Source organism: Falco cherrug, chromosome 4, assembly GCF_023634085.1.
Source record: "Falco cherrug isolate bFalChe1 chromosome 4, bFalChe1.pri, whole genome shotgun sequence".
Taxonomy (NCBI): domain Eukaryota; kingdom Metazoa; phylum Chordata; class Aves; order Falconiformes; family Falconidae; genus Falco; species Falco cherrug.
Window position 1 is genome coordinate 28,392,182 of NC_073700.1, and position 18,046 is coordinate 28,410,227.

The 18,046-nt window shown below is 49.4% G+C and overlaps 2 protein-coding genes across 5 annotated transcripts; both read left to right on the forward strand.

Moving 5' to 3' along the window:
* Window positions 1-1,587: 1,587 nt before the first annotated feature.
* FLCN (folliculin) lies at window positions 1,588-13,853 on the forward strand. Of its 4 annotated transcripts, none has more exons than XM_055710104.1 (12): window positions 1,588-1,746; window positions 2,589-2,867; window positions 3,679-3,825; window positions 4,486-4,707; window positions 5,201-5,361; window positions 6,967-7,058; window positions 7,798-7,988; window positions 9,146-9,259; window positions 9,598-9,721; window positions 10,070-10,201; window positions 11,513-11,618; window positions 12,426-13,853. In XM_055710104.1, exons 2-12 carry the CDS (start codon window positions 2,619-2,621, stop codon window positions 12,625-12,627), a joined length of 1,740 nt encoding a protein of 579 aa, XP_055566079.1. In that variant the 5' UTR covers window positions 1,588-1,746; window positions 2,589-2,618; the 3' UTR covers window positions 12,628-13,853. The 4 variants fall into 4 exon arrangements, with proteins under 4 accessions (XP_055566079.1, XP_055566080.1, XP_055566078.1 ...); XM_055710105.1 differs by lacking the exon at window positions 1,588-1,746 and adding an exon at window positions 1,773-1,870; XM_055710103.1 differs by lacking the exon at window positions 1,588-1,746 and adding an exon at window positions 1,930-2,068.
* A 1,462-nt stretch (window positions 13,854-15,315) lies between these two features.
* Window positions 15,316-17,957, forward strand: PLD6 (phospholipase D family member 6). The gene is made up of 2 exons (XM_055710106.1): window positions 15,316-15,754; window positions 15,823-17,957. The coding sequence occupies exons 1-2, from the start codon at window positions 15,331-15,333 to the stop codon at window positions 16,062-16,064; spliced, it is 666 nt and encodes a 221-aa protein (XP_055566081.1). The 5' UTR covers window positions 15,316-15,330; the 3' UTR covers window positions 16,065-17,957.
* Window positions 17,958-18,046: the final 89 nt, after the last annotated feature.

An 18,046-nucleotide genomic window follows, 5' to 3' on the forward strand; every position in this document is an offset into this window, starting at 1 on the left:
AAGATGTGTTCACGAAATACTGAGTGCATGCTTTGATATCTAACTCCTATTTTCAGGCACCTTAATTAGCAAAGATACAAAACGCAGCTCTGAAGGTAGATGAGACGTGCAACTACACTTCTTAGCCACAGGAGGGGTCTCTAGCTCAGCTACTATTCGCTGCTATTAAATGTTGCCAAGAAGGAAGGAATGGTCAGAAGCTGTGTACAACCACCCCCTCCTGTTCCTGTGCCACCCAGGAGCCCCAGTCAGCCACCTCTGCTAACACACCTGTAGCGCTGCCACTGTGCCACATGCTTTTGCGTAACTCCGGCTGCCTCCTCCTATACAACTTCCCTTCGCTATTCTACAGTACAGCCGCGACCCGTTGTATGTGTTGTCATAGGTGATCTGTATAACGTAGGAAATGTTTTCTGCATGGCCAGACTGGCTGAGGAGGTTAGTCCTGAGAAGTTGTTTAAATGTACTATTGAAAAATAAAGATAACAAACGAGTTTTTCTTAGTTTTGTCTTAAATGAGATAGCAGGTCTTTTGTGTTTGGCTTTTCCTTAAGTTTTTTTTTTAGGGGGGGGAGGATCTCTTGTTGCTTCTCAGGACATGTGATGCTGGCAGGAGGCTGCTAGTTGTCTGCTGTGTGTGGCGGTGCCCTCGGCTCAAGAGTTTTTCAGGCTCTGCAGGTGGCTTCTCGGCATGCTCCTGAACAACCTCCGGTAGGAATAGCAGTTACTTTTTTGCAAACAGTGAGTCTTCCTTGGGAAGTGCTACCACAGGTCCTTGTCCGAGGTGGACTCTGGGATTAGATGGACTTTGGATTAAACATTTCTATTAATTTCTCTGTGTTACAATAATCATCCGTCTCACTGACCCTCTGAGTAATTGTTGTCTTCGGAGGTGTAATTACTAGTCTGTGCGTGGCTGCTTGAATCCAGAGGCACGTATTGTAGGGTATTAGCCGTAGCTGCCCTTTCTTGGGATTCCAGTACAAGTTGTACTCAGCTTAATGATCTGTGTGGTTACCTTGTGAAAGGCTTTTGTTTGGTAGTAAGGCCTGGAGGGATGCAGGGCAGGACTTGTGTTTTCAGAAAGCTGTAGGGATCAACTCCTATGTAAAAATGTGTGTGGGATGCAGTGATTTCACGATTTTGAGGCTGGAAAGGATTACGAGTTCACATGCAACTTGGTTTATTTTTCCATCGTGGTTTTCTATAGGTAAACAGGCATTTAATAAAACCCGATACCCTAAACAGAAACTGGAGGGGTTTAACGGAGAGGATCTCCATCAGAGCGCCCGTCCCTGCAAGGCCCAGCCTGAGCTCGCCTGCCTGAGCGGCTGCATGGAACCGCTTTATGAACGGAGCAGGAAAAGACGGTCCCTCACGGACGCCTCCATCTTCATCCCCGGTGCTTTAAGGAATTAAAGCACCCGCTGCGTCCTGCCAGGGCTGCCCCGAGTGTCCTGCAGGGACCCGGGGTGCCCGGCCGCGCTGAGCGCCCCGCCACCCTGCGGGGGGACCCGGCGGACCCGGCCCCGCCCGCCGTCACATGACCCGCCATGCGGCCCGCACCACCCCGCCGCGGGGGAGCGCGGCCCGCTCCGCCTGCGGCGCCGAAGGGTCGCAGGCGGCGGCTTGTCCTGCCCCCGAGGTCGGGCACTGCTGTCGGCTCCCTGCGGCGGGGCAGCGGACAGCGAGGGAAGGGAGGAGGCGGCTTCCGAACCTCCTCATCTGCCCCCCTCTCGCGTTGAGGTAATGGTTCTGCCCAGCCCCGGTGGACAGGGCGGTCGTGGGCCGAGGCACCGCCGCGCCCGGGCGGGGGGGGGTGCGTGGGGCTCCTCGGGAGAGCGGCGGGAAGGACCGGCTCGGTACCGCGGTACGAACGGCCTCCTGCTCCCTCTGTCCCGCTTTTTCCTCCCTCTCGCCGCTCGGCGGCGGCGGGTGGGCAGCAGGGAAGTTGTGTGCCCGTCTTCCCCCCCCAGCTACCGCTAGGGATGGTACGGGCCGGCGGGTCAGGCTGTGTCAGGCGCCCGCTGACACGGGACGGGCCGGGGCGGGGGAGCCCGGAGCCGCGGTGAGCGGGCCGGGGCCGGGCCGCAGCCGTCCGAGCGCGGGGGGCCGGGGCGGGCCGGTCCGGGAGCGAGGAGCCCGGGGCCCGGAGGGGGAGGCCGGGCCGGGGCCGGTTGGGCCTGAGGCGTTGGACTCCGGGCGCGCTGAGCGGGGCCGGTCCCGGCGCGTTGCGGCCTGAGGACCCCGGGCAGGGGCCCGGGGTGTCCGGGTACGGAGCTCTGGTCGTTCAGACCCCGGCCTGTCCCTGTAAAACTGGCCGTATCCGGGCGTGGGGGGCCGGCCCAGTCCCTGTTCCACCCCGGCGGGGCCTGAGGGGTAGCGGGGCGCGGGGGTCCGGGCCCCATCCCGCCAGGGCACGGAGGGTCGTTGGTCAGGTCGCCCCTGGTGGAGCGGTGCTGGTCCCTGAGGCTGAGCTTAAGGCCAGCTGCTCCTGGAGGGATGTACAGCAGGACTCGCACCAATGCTGCCGGAGAGATGCTTTAATATCTGGTTACTGATACTGTGTGTGTCTCCCTTGCCTGCAGGAGGCCTGGCGTATGTGCTGAGCTCTCACTATGAACGCTATTGTTGCCCTCTGCCATTTTTGTGAGCTCCACGGTCCTCGCACCCTCTTTTGTACTGAGGTTCTGCATTCACCGCTTCCCCAAGGCGCGAGCAGCGGGGACATCTCGGGGCAGAATGAGCAGGCAGAAGAGGAGGAGGGTGGCATTCAGATGAGCAGTCGGATCCGCTCGCACAGCCCAGCAGAAGGTGCCAGTGCCGACTCCAGCAGCCCAGGGCCAAAGAAGTCAGACATGTGTGAGGTAGGTGTGTGGGTCTGTGTGCAGGCAGCAGAGGCCTTTGGCTTAACTAAAAGGCTCTTGGGTTCTGGAATGCAAATTTAATCATTTAAGAGAGGAAAAAAAACATGTGAACGGCAGTTGTTTTGTATGTGACTGCTAGTACAAGAAGATCTCCAGGTCCTCATGCACCATAATGATCCATGACAAGAGGATGAAGGAACTGTTGTTGAGTATATAGACCTTGATAAGATGTTGTCTCGAGGTCTCTTTAAACCCTGTGATGTGTGATTCTCTTCTGTCTGAGAAATGCTTTCCTCGTCCTTGAAGAGCATTTACTTTATCAGATTAGGTCTGGTTATCTTTTAATAGTAATTTTAAGAGCAGTATTGATTAGGAAATGGAGAAAAAATGCAAAAGCAATTAAAACAATAGAGCAAATGTATGTTCTCGGTTGTTCTCATGGTTGTCTACTGTTAATATTGTGTTCTGAGATATTTGTTATTTGTTTTCCTTTAGATTATGGCCAGGTTTGTTAGGCTAGTTGGTTTCACAGCTGCTGTTAACTGAATTTTACCAGCACCATGTTCACAGCCAAATTAAATAGTGGAAAATGAACATAAGAACAGAGGAAGTATATTGCAGGGAGTTCTATGTGAGGAGCTGGGTTCACATCCTGACCTTGACTTATATTTCTTGTCTTCTAACTATTTGTGTTCTTACCTATATGTGTAGGTGACGTTTCCCTACATTTTTAAGGGAATATGCAGAGGCATTTGGAAACCTTAAATAACTGCATGCTTATTTATGGCTGGATTTGCTTTTCTGTCTTCAGGGTTGCCGCTCTCTTGCAGGAGGACATCCTGGATATGTCAGCCACGATAAAGAAACATCTATCAAGTACGTCAGTCACCAGCACCCAAACCACCCCCAGTTGTTCAGCATCGTGCGCCAGGCCTGTGTTCGTAGTCTGAGCTGTGAGGTAACTGTCCTGGGAGTACAGGGAGAAAACCTGCTTATGGACTTACGTGTAATTTCAAATCCAGGATAGTGCTTTGCTCATCTTGGCTCTCTGTGCAGCCTGAAACAAAGGGGGACGGAGGTGGAAAGTCAGACACACAAGTCTGTTCCATCCAGGATTGGTGGTAATTTTTAAGGTTGATCTTTGATAAGCTTGCGGTTTCCTTCCTGTCACCTTGTGACACCAAAAAATTTCCCTTTCTTGTTTTTGCTCCTAGGTGTTTATTGGGTTTTTTTGGTAAAGATGTTGGAATCTTTGTTTAGTACAAAGAAATACTTGATTTTTGTAGACCATTAACATTCAGCATCTCATAGAAGTGAAGGGAGAACCTTACAGATTGGTGAACATTTGTGTGTCGGGATCAGCAACATCCCTTGTGGATTCTCAACAGTTTCGTAGTTGAATAGAGCTGAATTCTTAAAATACGGTTAAATTGAATGTTTTGTAGTGTTTGTAGAATACCTCTGAAGTTCTGTTTGACCAAACCTTTTGTACAGTAGCCTAAAAAGGCTTGTTTTATTCATCAAGTGTGTTAAAGAGCAGGAAGCTTTATTCAGTTTATTACCATTTCAGCTGTGTGATGTGCTTAACTGTTTTTGTGTATGTGTCCCTGCCCTTCAGGTCTGCCCAGGACGTGAAGGCCCTATTTTTTTTGGAGATGAACAGCACGGTTTTGTGTTCAGCCACACTTTCTTTATCAAAGACAGCCTGGCTCGAGGTTTCCAGCGCTGGTACAGCATCATCACTATCATGATGGACCGGATTTACCTCATCAACTCCTGGCCTTTCTTGTTGGGAAAAATCAGAGGCATCATTGATGAGCTTCAGGGCAAAGCACTTAAGGTAGGTCAATGCACAGAGTCCATTTGACTCAACGCTAATAAAACATTATGACAGCTGATTTACAGCTGAGTCAAAAAGCTGATGCTGCTCATTGCAGTTAGGTGGTCATTAAGGTTGAGACAAGGGACAAGAGGATGGTGCATATCTGGGGGTGCAGGAGAGAAGGAACAGGATGCCTTTGTCATTTTCAGGCAGTCATAACACTTCACAGACGTAACTGCTAGACTGTAGCTCTGTTAGAAATGTAAGTAACTGAAGTTGTTAAGGACAGTGGTTTTGGAGCACAGGCATTGCCTAATGATAACTTTAGTCAAGCTAAGAATAAGATGTCCCTTCCCTCTCTGTTCCCATAATTTACAATATATTTTGGATGCCTGTGTGTGATGCACCCTTTTCATTTTGTGTTTTTGCTGGTTGTTTTTTTTTTGGCTCAGCTTTATGTAAGCATTCTGTCTTCTTCGGTCTCTTTCACTGCTCTTATTCTGTGGTGCAGGTGTTTGAAGCAGAGCAGTATGGGTGCCCTCAGCGTGCCCAGCGGATGAACACAGCCTTCACTCCCTTCCTGCACCAGCGGAACGGCAATGCAGCCCGCTCCTTAACCTCACTGACCAATGATGAAAACCTGTGGGCATGTTTGCATACTTCCTTTGCTTGGTAATGCCATTTGTGTTTCTAGCTTCTACTGCTCCTTCATGAAGAGGATATTGCCATATTCTGAAAGGGTGGAAATGTGATTTGAGTGTTTGGGGTATTTTTACTTGAGGTAGTAAGTTGGACTTTGCTAAGTAGTCTCAAAATCGTAAAACAAGCAGGGTTGGAAGGGACCTCTGGAGACCATCTAGTCCAACCCCCTGCTAAAGCAGGTTCTCCTAGAGCAGGTTGCACAGAATCATGTCCAGGCAGGTTTTGAATGTCTCAAGAAGGAGACTCCACAGCCTCCCTCTGGGCAGCCTGCTCCAGTGCTCAGTCACCCTTAAAGTAAGGAAGTTTTTCCTCATATTCAGATGGAACTTCCTGTGTTGTGGTTTGTGCCCATTGCCCTTTGTCCTGGGCACCACGAAAAACGGCCTGGCCTCATCCTCCTGTCTCTGGCTCTTAAGATATTTGTAGACCTTGATAAGATCCCCTCTCAGTCTTCCCTTCACCAGGCTAGAAAGGTGCAGCTCCCTCAGCCTTTCCTCCTGAGAGATCCTCTTCATAGCTTCTGCTGGCCCCTCTCCAGTAGCTCCCTGTCTCTCTTGAACTGGGGAGCCCAGAACTGGACACATCCCTCCAGGCACAGCCTCACCAGAGCAGAGTAGAGGCGGAAGGATCAACTCCCTTGACCTGCTGGCCTTGCTCCTCCTAATGCACCCCAGGACACCACTGGCCGGCTTGGCCACCAGGGCACACTGCTGGCCCATGGGCAACTTGCTGTCCACCAGCACTCCTGGGTCCTTCTCTGCAGAGCTGCCTCCCAGCAGCTCAGCCCCAGCCTGTGCTGGTGCAGGGGGCTGTTCCTCCCCAGGGGCAGGACCCGACACTTGCTTTTGCTGAACTTCTTTGGGTTCCTCCCTGCCCAGCTCCCCAGCCTGCCCAGGTCTTGCTGAATAGCAGCGCAGCCCCTGGTCTATCAGAAGTAATCTCTGAATTGGAAGGAGCTAAGCACAGGAAGACAGGAGCCTGCTGATGCCTTTAGGACAAAAAAAAGTCTTGTTGCTGTGAAGTAAACCTACTAACGTGGCTGCTAATGGAAGCCATTTCTATCTGGACGGAAAGGCCATGCTGTATAAAAGTAAGCATGGAAGAAAGAAAAGATACTGTACCCCCAGTGTGTTGTACCTCGGGTTCACGCTTGGAGTGCAGTGGTTGTTCACCTGGAAGTGCCTGTGTGTTGCGATAGGCAGCGTGGGAGGCGCAGCCGTTTGGCACAGCGGTATGTTTGTGGGAGTTCGGTTGCTCCAGTGCCTGATTTGCTCCTCAGGCTTCCCTGGAAAGATGCCACAGAGAGGGTTGCAACACTGGCATGTGACTTGGATGGGGGATAAGTATGTTGCACCAAGTGGTTGCAAAATGGTAGGTGACTTTGAGTGGCGGCGGTTGTAAGATGCGTTGATAGTTATCACACCGAGGAAGGCACATTGATGTGTTGAAAGGAAGCACAAATTGGTGTGTGGCTGGATTCTTTGTTGAGCTCATCGCACCGAGTTTCTTACTGGATTTTTGCACCTAGCAAGCAGGCCTAATGAGTGCTACTTCTGTTTCTTTCAATGTCTCCAGGCTTTTGAAAGCTTGTGGTAGCCGACTTACAGAGAAACTTTTGGAAGGAGCACCAACAGAAGACACCCTTGTTCAGATGGAAAAACTTGCAGGTGAGCTAGAAATTTCCAGAGCTGGAAGATCCTCTTGAGAATGCTTTAGATGGTAAAACACCAAGTCCTTTCAGCAGCAGCATGAGCACAGCCATCACTCATCAACTTTACCTTAGTGGCAGTTTCCACAGTAGGTGATGTGCTCTCCCGTGTGGAGATGACTGGGACAGGAATGTGAAATCAAGGCCCTTGGCCTCCTAGGCTCTCTGCATGCGCATGTGGTGTTTGTTACTTGAGTTAGGAGTGTTGCATCATTGTGATTATTGTTCTGGCTGGCTGGGTTGGCCCTCCTGATGAATCTCTACAGCCAAAAGAATTTGCAGTCACATCATATGGACTTCTTTTTTTTTTTTTTTACAAAATTTCTAAAATTAAAGGATGACAATTTTTTCTTGCATTGAATTAATCCGTTTAGACTAAAGTCTACAAAACCCTCAAAGCTTTGGCCATGACCTTTAAAAAGAGTAGAGAACGGATAATTGGTCAAAAGATGTGACTTTCTGTTCTGTAGGTGAAAATTCATTCTTGACCCTTTAGTGGTTGTCTTCTATGTGAGTTAATAAACTTCGATAACACTTAGGTGTGTCTGTGCTGCTAGTACTTTCAGTTACTGTGTTCTGAACTCTTGCCTTCCCACATGCAGCCAAAATCAGTCGGCTGCAGCATGCGTAGGCGCTTTTGAGGCAGTTCCCTCTCTTAGAGAGCAGCAATTTTTATGACCGCTGCCTTTTTTTCCTAGATCTGAAAGAAGAGTCAGAAGGTTGGGATGGTTCTGAGGAAGAAGAGAAGCCTTCTTCCCAGCCAGATGTTGTGGAAGGGCAGGAGCTGTCTAAATGCTCACCTGAAACATCTCTGATGCCAGATTGCAATAGCTGGAATGTGGCTCACAGAAGATTGTCTGTCTTTCGGTCTCTCCGGCACATGAGACAGGTAGGAGAGAAGCACAGTTACTCTGACGTTGAATTCACAAGATAATAACTTCTTTTCTCCTGATAATGTTTTTTTCAAAGATACATGTATTTCCTGCAGTCTAGGCTTCTTTCCTGGTTCTGTGTTCAGCACAGAGCCTGCACAGCTTGGGGCATGGTGTGAACTGCACCTCTTAAGGACGCTCGCTTCCTCAGAGATCATGTGTGCCTCTAGTGATCATTGATCATGTGGGATGGGATCATATGATTTCTCTCAAACTCTGCGCTTTTCTTCTTCCCAAAGCAGTGACAACAGTAACTTAATACAGAGGTCGTGTGACATCTTCAAAGCTAAGTACTGTTTGCTTAAAACAAAAATGTTTCAGAGGGGAAAAAATCATTTAGAAACAAAACAAATGATTCTGTACAGATCTAGCCTTTCACCAGTGCTTCCAGTTCTCCCTGGCTGAGGGGGAAGGTTCAGTGCATTTGACCCAAAGTCTTTTTCATACCAGCTTGTTTTCCTGGACACTCCTGACAAATACCTGCTTTATGTCTTTAGCCTCCTTTAGTTGTACTGTCTCCCAGTATGCTTGAATGCTTGAAGCTAGTGAACTACAGCGGTGTATTGCACGTGTGTGCTTTTGGAGGCTTGTCTAAGAACATTGTTTCACCTTCTATGCCTGAATCGCTGTTGTGTACATAACCCAGATCAGAGAATGCCTGAAAGTTCTTGTTTAACAGAAGTTGTTCAGTTCCATTCCAAATGGGCCTGTGTGCCTCTTACCAAACCTGCTAATTTGGCCAAGTGGGCTGGTTGATGCAGTCCAGCCAGAGCACTGAAGAATTTGGAGCAACTGAGAAATGAAACTGTTGTTCTCTTCATGTGCTTGATACTGAATTGGGTCATTGAGCGGGCATATTGGCAAAGTGGTACTTTGCTGCTCTTTGTTCTTGAAACCACAGATGGGGGCGAATATTGCTTTGCATGACAGTCTGATGCCCTTCGCACCTGTCAAAGAAATTCTGATCTTGGCACTGGTGGTTTAGAGCTATTACTCTGGGCACAAGACCTGCTAAATTTTCATGTTCGTTTCTGCTGTTCAGCTCAACAGGGCGAAGCAGGCATTTCACTACTTTTCCTAGCTAATGCAGAAATTTTTTAATTTTTTTTTTCAGGTTCTTGGGGCATCAGCATTCCGCATGCTGGCTTGGCATGTTCTGATGGGGAATCAGGTCATCTGGAAAGCTCGAGATACAGATCTTGTCCAGTCTGCTTTTGATGTGCTACGGGTAGAAACTTTTTCCTTTATTTCCTGGCTGCATATTTTTACATGTATTTTTCTAGTAGTCCAGCCTCATAATGACCTGTCTTTGACATGTCATCTCCTGGAGAATGTGTTCTAAATTACATGGGTTTGAAAAAGCAACAACAAAAATGGAAAAACACCCACCAAACAAAGAACTTTCAACCTCTGGATGTCTTGGTTGTCCTCAGCAACTGCATAGTCTATAAGGCTGAGTAGGGTACTTCTGATCCCCCTAAATCAGGAGCGTGAATTCAGGGAGAAAATTGTACTTTACTTGTTTAACTCCAGTGTCTCTGTTGATACGTTTCTTTCCCTCTCTAGACTATGCTGCCTGTTGGCTGTGTGCGGATCATCCCCTATAGCGACCAGTATGAAGAGGCATATCGGTGTAATTTCCTAGGGCTTAGCCCACATGTCCAAATCCCACCCCACATACTGTCATCTGGTAAGAGCCTGTTGCAGAACCCTCTCCTTTCCCTATCATCTTTTGTTGAAGAACATGAGATTTTGGGGGGTTTTTTATTAAGCATGGGCGGATGGTCTAACAATGCTGTGTGAACTAAAACCTGTAGCACTTTTTGTTTTCCCCGTGACCTTTCAGTAGTTGAAAGGTGTGACTCCTGCTGTAAGCACTGATCATAGCTGACAGTCCTGGTTCCTGTTGGGGAGAAGTTAATGGTGGGCCAGATACTTCAAGCTGATGGAGGTGTGCTTTCTCAGAGCAGTGTGCATAGCTGTATTTTAGAATCAAGGCTAGTACAGTTAATATTTTTCTGGGCTCTTGTTGCTCTAGAGTTTGCGGTGCTTGTGGAGGTTCGTGCTGCTACCCGGTCCAGCCTCTACCCAGCTGTGTTTGATGATGAGCAGTCCCTCAACAAGTACGAGTTTGTTGTGACCAGTGGTAGCCCTGTTGCAGCAGATCGAGGTAGGTGATTTGAAAGCAGAAAGAGCCTGTATCACTGAGATTAAAAGAGCATCTTAAGCTGTAACTGGTTTTTAAGCTGTTCGTGTACTGGCGCTTAACGAAGTCTGAGTAGAAGCCAGGTCAGTATACAATGCTATTATATAATACAGCTATTAGAGGTGAGTCGTTTAATCATAAAGCGTTTGCCTTACCAGATCAGTATTTTGCTTATGAATTTTCAGAAATGAGATACGAAATCTGTAGCATGGATACAGTAGCAATTGCAGGGTAATTCTTCTGTAACCCACAGCGAACGGTGTCTATTCTGGAATACTTGTGCATTTATTTTGAGTAAGTCTGGTTTGTAAGGACTGTGACATTATTCATCTCCCATGTTCCAATTGGCAGACAAGTATGACTGATACAGAAATACCCAGACCTTTTTTATTTGTCTCTCCTACTTTGTTGAAGGACCTGAACACTTGCAGTTGGGTATGATTCGAGTCAGGTCCATCAGTCTCATGTTTTTCTGGGAAGTCTTAATTTAGATGAATTGGCTTCACTGACTCTCAAAAGACACGGCAGATGGCTAATCCTTCTGCTCTGTCCTCTGAAGATACTACAGGTGCAATGCAAAGCAGAGACTACTCTTTCTGTAGTGTTCTTCCTGTTGTAAATCCTACATGAATAATTACATTAGTTTACTTTCCATCCAACAAGTGCATGTTCAGAAGCTTCTGGACAAAAACAGTGACTGAAAAGTCTTTTCACCACCACAGCATCTTACTTACTAGGCCATGGACTGCTGGGGGGAAAAAAGCCTCCTGGGGAATTCCAAATAGTGGTCCAGGAGAGGAATGCCTTGGGTTGGTTCTTGGTTTATTTTTTTATTAAGTATCTTGGAACTGCCCTTGGTAAGAGGAACATTAAATCCAGAGTAAGTGGAGACTTCAAACGTGGTTTAGTGGTGGACTTGGCAGTGCTGGGTTATTGGTTGGACTCGATCATCCCAACGGTCGTTTCCAACCTAAACGATTCTATGATTCTGTGATACGATTCTGTGGTAATGTAGCTTTCTGCATATAGAGGAGGCTGCATTAATGCACCAGACCAAAATACTGGTGACAAATGAGTGCAGACTAGTGCTCTTAAACAGAATAACAGGTAGAACAAATATGTATCCTTGTCTGTAATTCCAGCAGGTATTAAGGCCCAGGCCGTAGAGTAAATGGACTAGTCCTTGCTAACAATTAACTAGTAAAGGGGTAAGGGGTAAGTTATAGCTTGTGTGTCCTCTTTCTCACCCCTTCCCCCCTCTTTCTCACGCTGTAGTTGGCCCTACAATCTTGAACAAGATTGAAGCTGCCCTGACCAACCAGAACCTTTCTGTGGATGTTGTGGATCAGTGCCTTGTTTGCTTGAAGGAGGAGTGGATGAAGTAAGTACGACTACGCTGGTTTCAGAGAAACGGCTTTAGCACTAATCCTGGCACAGTTCCAGCTGAGTACAGGACAAACTGGTAGTCAGGTAACTGCTGCTGTAGTACTGACAGTAGTTGGCTTTACTGTTGGGAGCTAAGGATACTGGAGTCCTTCTGCTCTAGTCCTAACTCTCTCTTTGGCTTTCAGCAGTTCTTAACCTTTATGCTTCAGTTCACACATCTGGAGGTTAACCTACATGACAATACTTGTCTGCCTTGCGTACATTGTGAGGATTAAGCATGCAAATACATACATGCCTGTCAATGCGCGCTATATTCCAGTGCAGATAACATGCCAAACAGATGTCATGATTGCACCTTCAGGCACTACATTTCAAAGCAAGCTGCAAGCAGTTATAAAGGGAGACCAGACAGTCATGCGAAATAATTCATGGAACATTACAATTTTGTGAATTTTATCTGAAGGCCAGATGGGCACTGGATTTGTCTCCCAGGGAGATTCCCAGTTGTCACGATTAATTGTTTTACTTTCTGCTAGAATGGAAAAATGAACTAGAAATATGCATATTACTACTGAAAACGAGTAATCCCCCTAACTAATCCCCGCTTTTCTCGTACTCTTCCCCACCACCACCACCACCTTCTTCATTCAGAGCATGAGAATAGTTTCCACAGAATATTGTTTGAAACTTTTATTAACATTTAGTTGCAGTAGGCACTGAGAGAAGCTACAGTTACTGCTCTTTCCCTGTTTGATGCCTGCAAGTCCATTGTAATAGTGACAGGAGTTTCTTGTTTCTGTAGTAAAGTGAAGGTCCTCTTTAAATTCACTAAAGTGGACAGCAGACCCAAGGAGGATACCCAAAAACTGCTGAGCATCCTGGGAGCTGCGGAGGAAGACAACGTCAAGCTTCTCAAGTTCTGGATGACTGGCCTGAGCAAGACATACAAGTCCCACCTGATGTCAACAGTTCGCAGCCCAACGTCCTCAGAGTCCCGGAACTAAAGAGTGCCCAACCTCACTTGCTGCCTTCAGATACTGGCAGGGAACTCCGAGTTACCACTGCTGAGCCTGCAGCATGTGCGTTAGGCGGATAGTGAAACTTCATCGCTGTTCTCCTGGTCCTCCAACTAACTTGAAGAGCAACTTGAGTCTTTCCTGATTGCTGTGAGACTGGACTAATAAGTGCTAATAAGTAGTGCTGCTGTCTGTCCTGAAACTCAACTCTAAATCTAGACCTGCACACTCAAGACTAAAATACACCAACACTCAAAGAATCGGTGTGAATTAATTAAAATCCTGTACTGTCCTCGTTAAGCATTATGGTGTGGCAGTAGACCTCAGTTTTAAATATAATTGGCAAGACTCTGATACCTGTGACAACATCCAGAACTCTTGGGAGTGGATATAGTTAATCTCTCCGAATCCCACATAGATCTCCTAAATGCCTGAGAGAACGAGAACCAAAAATAAGTGACGTGTCACAGGGTATGGATCACATAAATTATTTCAAACCACTTTATGCTCGGATTTAAGAAGAGACTATTTTCTGCTGTAGCATAAGTCAGGATATCCTATTGGAGTCCTGTAACTCCACTTTATTTATTTATATCTTAACTTGAGACGGTTTTCAGCATTTGCTTTGGAAATCTTGTCTGGGAGGGAGAATTTTAATGTAAGAACTCTCAAAATGCAGCTTGCTCGCCTGTCCAGATGGTAAAATACTTGCCTTGTTTTGCCTGTGGTTGCGAAACTTCCAGGTAGTGAAGATAACCTCACCAGGATAAGGTTGCTGGTGTTCTTCTGTCTTCAGAAATAGTTTTCTAGCTTCCTTATTTAAGTTAAGCAGAGGAGATCCAACCTGTAGGTGCTCCCTTCTTATATAACTCTATAGTAGCCATTTTTGCTTAATAGTTCATGGAAACATTGGTGCATTTTTTAATTACCTAAACAGATATTCCTTATCTGTATTGTAAGGAATTACTGTTTTTGTTGTGAAGTCTTTTTTCTGGATCATTTTTGGGAAAACTTGACATTACCGTAGATGTTTTTAACAGGCTAGAGGCAGGTTTTACCCAGGTGACCTTCTACACTCATCCAAACAAGACTCGAGCTCAGAGGGGATGTTCCAACTTGTCACAAGTTCTGTTCTTATATATAAAATATGCAGGTTGATTTTTGTCTGGAACATCTGTAAAATGGAGACAGGCATTAAATCTCATTAAGAGCTATTTTTGTAAGACGGACAAAGCCTAGTTTTGTGTTGATTTTCAGTGTGTGTATGTGTGTTGTGGTGGGGGAAACAACAGCCGATCCACGGTAACTCCTGCATCTTAGCAGAGATCTAATTTACAGAACTTAATAGACCTTTTCCTCTTAACTTTATATGTTAGTTTCTTGTACATATGGAGCAGGAGATGCTCAGATTCATTATTAATTGATATTAATTGAAAATGCTTGACTGGACATAAAACAACTGCAGGATGTTATGCTTGGAAAAAGGCATTACTCTGTTCAGGGTTTGCAAAAAGGCTTGCATTTCCCAATGGTCAGTAAGGAAACGGGAAACAAAAGAGGTGCTCAGGCTCTAAAGGAAGCTTCAGATCAGGTATGTGTCTTGCTTCCTCCGTGAGGGAAAAACGGAGCCCACTAGCAGTGGGATAAAAGCGACAGAAGTAATTACAAAAGCAGGGGTGAGGAAATCAGCATTGCCGGTGCTGGGTTGCTGCTCGCTCCTGTGCCTGCCTTTTAGGTGAGCTACTACTCTGGTTTTGTACCTGAAAGCTGTTCTGGCCCTCTTCAGAGCTGTGCACCGCAACAGGCAAAATGTTGTTTGGCATTTAGACCTTCTCCATCGCTGAAGTGTTTTTATCCTTTAAAGAACAGCTCTCCCACGAGACCCAGCCTGAACGTCTGGTCTCTAACCTGTGGTTGTGTGTAAGCGCCCGTTAGCAACGCCGGCGTTTCTGTGTGGTTTCCTCCGAAACAGACAAAAAGTGGTCCCGAGGTCAAGCCTGAGGCTTCACCATCTTCCTTGTGCTCGTGGCAGCGGTGAGTTGTGCACGGGGCTGGCTGGTCCCTGGCCTGGTCTGGAACGGGGCTGTGGCACAGGCAGCCCGGTGTGGGGTGACCACCGTGGGAAACCATGGCCTTACCGCTTACCGGCTGCCCCCGGGACGGCAACTGCCCCCGGGACGGCAACTGCCCCCGGGAAAGCCAGCAGGGGGGAGCTGCTGAGGCTGCGCCCCCCGGGCTCCTGCGTGGCCTCCGACCCGTGTGCCGCCCGTCGGGGCAGGGGGCCCGGGGGCTACCGGAGGGTGGGCCGGGCCAGGCCCCGCAGCTGGCGCCGATGCCGCGGGCGCTCCTGCCGCCATCGACAGCTGGCATGTGCGCAAGTTCATTAACGAATTAACGAACCGGCCGGTCCGTGGGCACCGTTCCCCACCCTTTGCGCGATGCTCCTCGGGGACCGGCTGATGGGGCCGGGGCTCTCCGTGTGCCGGGGCCCGGCCGTGCCGCGGGGGGCCGGGCGGGGGCGAGGGGTCGGTAGGGGCAGGTGGGCCGGGGAGGGCCGGGAGAGGCCGCCCGCCGCCACAGCCGGGCCCTTCCGCCGCCCCCGGCCCGCCCCGCCGCGGCGCGCCCCGGCCCCGTGGGCGGGCCCGGCCCCCCGAGGGCGCGTCCCGGCGGCGGCCCCGCGCAGGCGCCGGCATGTGGGCGGCGGGCGGGCGGGCGGCGCTGGCGCTGGGCCTGGCGCTGGCGGCGGGGGCGGCGGCGCTGGCGCTGGGGCTGGGGCGGGCGCTGGCGGCGCGGCGGCGGGCGCGGCGGGAGGTGCTGTTCTTCCCCTCGCCGCCGCGCTGCACCGAGGCCCTGCTGGCCCAGGCGGAGGCGCCCGGCGCGGCGCCCCGGCCGTGCCCCTGCCCGCTGCCGCACGGCGAGAGCTCGCTGGGCCGCCTGCTGCGGCACCTGCTCTCGGCCCGCCGCTCGCTCGACCTCTGCCTCTTCGCCTTCTCCAGCCCGCAGCTGGGCCGCGCCGTGCGGCTGCTGCACCGCCGCGGCGTGCGGGTCCGTGTCCTCACCGACGCGCAGTACATGGCGCTGCGGGGCTCGCAGATCGGGCCGCTGCGCCTCGCCGGTGAGGCGGCACCCGGGGCTGGGCCGGCGCCGGGCACGGCCGGTGCTGAGCACCCTGTCTCCTTGCAGGGATCCCGGTGCGCCACGACCAGGAGAGCGGCTACATGCACCACAAGTTCGCCGTGGTGGACGGGCGGCTGCTCATCACGGGCTCCCTCAACTGGACCACCCAGGCTATCCAGAACAACCGGGAGAACGTGCTGGTCACCGACGACGCTGAGTACGTGACGGCTTTTCTGGATGAGTTTGAGAGGATTTGGGAAGAGTACAACCCCGCCAACTACGCCTTTTTTCCCCAAGGTCATAAGTGATGGAGCCGCCTCGGGGGCTGGCGGCAGCCCTGCCTCAGCCGTCAGCGTTCACGGTGTTCTGTGTGTCGGTGCTGTTGTATCAGCCCCAGTTTCGGCGAGCTCCCCCCAGGAGGGATGTCCCGTGCCCTGCAGTGCCCCAGGGGCCTTCCTGTGGGTTATTCCCATGCTAGAGGAATGACCCAGCTGCCTGGCGACTTGTTTTGTGAGGATAGTTGTGATACAACTGCGTTCGTAGGGCTTGAAACCCTGGGCAGGCTCCCCGCTGCGCCCCGGCACAGGTGTGTACGTCCATATCAGTGCTGGGCACGTTTCAGCGGTGAAATGGATGTTTCCCACTTTGGGATCCTGCAGGCCCAGTGGCTCTTCCACCTCCACAGCCAAAGGAAGAGTCAGGAGGGCTACAGCAAAGCCAGAGTCTGTACAGGGAGGTTAAGCGCCTTATGTTTCTTATGTTGGCATTAATTGTTGATTTTAAAAGTTTGTAAAAGGAAATTTCTGGAAATTTCTGGAAAGTAGGAAGGCAGAGAACAAGTACGTTTTGACTGTGTACACATTTCCTTTGGCTTGAGATTAGCAGAGCTCCAGCGTAAAAGCATGAGAACAGATCCTGACAGCTCGTGTTCCAGCAAGCAGGCATAGGGAGTCTGGAAAGGAACAAAACTGTTCTGGGGATCAGTCGAGCTTGTCTTCAGAGCAGACGCAGCAGCAGTTGGGTCCCCAGCGTCACAGCCGAGTGGTAGAAGGAAACCCCGGTGTATTCAGGTGGTGGGACACCGTGTCCTCTGGTTTGGTGACTTTGCCCGCCTGTGCTGGGCAGCAGGTTGGGGACAGCAAGTGAATGTGTCCCTACATGTCAGGGTGGAACAAAGATGGGTGTAAGCTTAAGAATTTCAAAACTAAATAGCATCTGTGTAAGAATTACTTTATCCTGAATATACAGTGTCTCAAAAGCTCGCAAAATGAAAAAAGGTCTTGATGTTTTTGTTACCAGGTTTGCTCGATACAGTAGTGCTGCGATTGGCACTACTAAATAAACCATTTCCACAGAAAAGCTCAGCGTCATCCCGGTTTTGCACTCCAGGCAGTCCTTGGGGGTTGGTTGTTCCAAATTGTTAAAAATTACTTAAAGCCTTAGGTGTTACTTAGGATACACGGAGTAACATCAACAGACTGCTGGGCTGTTCTGCCCTGGGTCTGGGGGAAAAGCATTACTGTTACCTGTGGTAGAGCAACTATGGAAGAAGCCGAGAAAGGTCAGTCTTTAGTAAATGCTGTTCAGAAGCATTAGATTTACACTACTGTAAACGTGTTACTGCTATTAAAATGCTACCTGTTGCATTTTCCTTGTGGAGTGCGACTACAAAAGCAAACAGCTCACTCATTTCCAGGCTCTGGCCTCTGCTGCATCCTTTCTGTAGTGTCTTTTTTTCAAAGAAACACCTCACTACACAGCATGCAAAGGGTGGTGCAAAAATAGTTTATTACGATATAGTTAATGTAAAGTTAGGTAATTATATTTACAAGATAAAAATGATCAGCTACATCCATGGGAACCTAGCATGTCACACAAGATTTTGTAAGGAATAAATACTGTGAGAAAAATGACATTTCTATTACCGTGAGCAGGTGATTGGGAAGAGTGGCTTTTAAAAAAGCACTGAAATAAACAAGTGGGAGGGAGAAGGGAAGGAGGGAGGAACTCGCACGAACTGAGAAACAGGAGCCTCCAACACCCATTCCCCTTTGCAGAGGGGAAAAATCTTGTGTGAGACTTAATTTCCTGGACTAATTTCTATGGAAAATGGCAATTAAAAGAGGCCGTTCCGCCCTACGGATGGACAGGGCTTGAGGACAACGGTGCTTCCTCCTCTCCCCGCCCCCCACCCCGCTGGGATTGCTCCTGGGGCTGAGCCGCAGGGATTTCAGCATCCCAGTGCTGCCCGGGTACCTCTGACCCTGCTCCGCCGCCACTTTGTCACTTG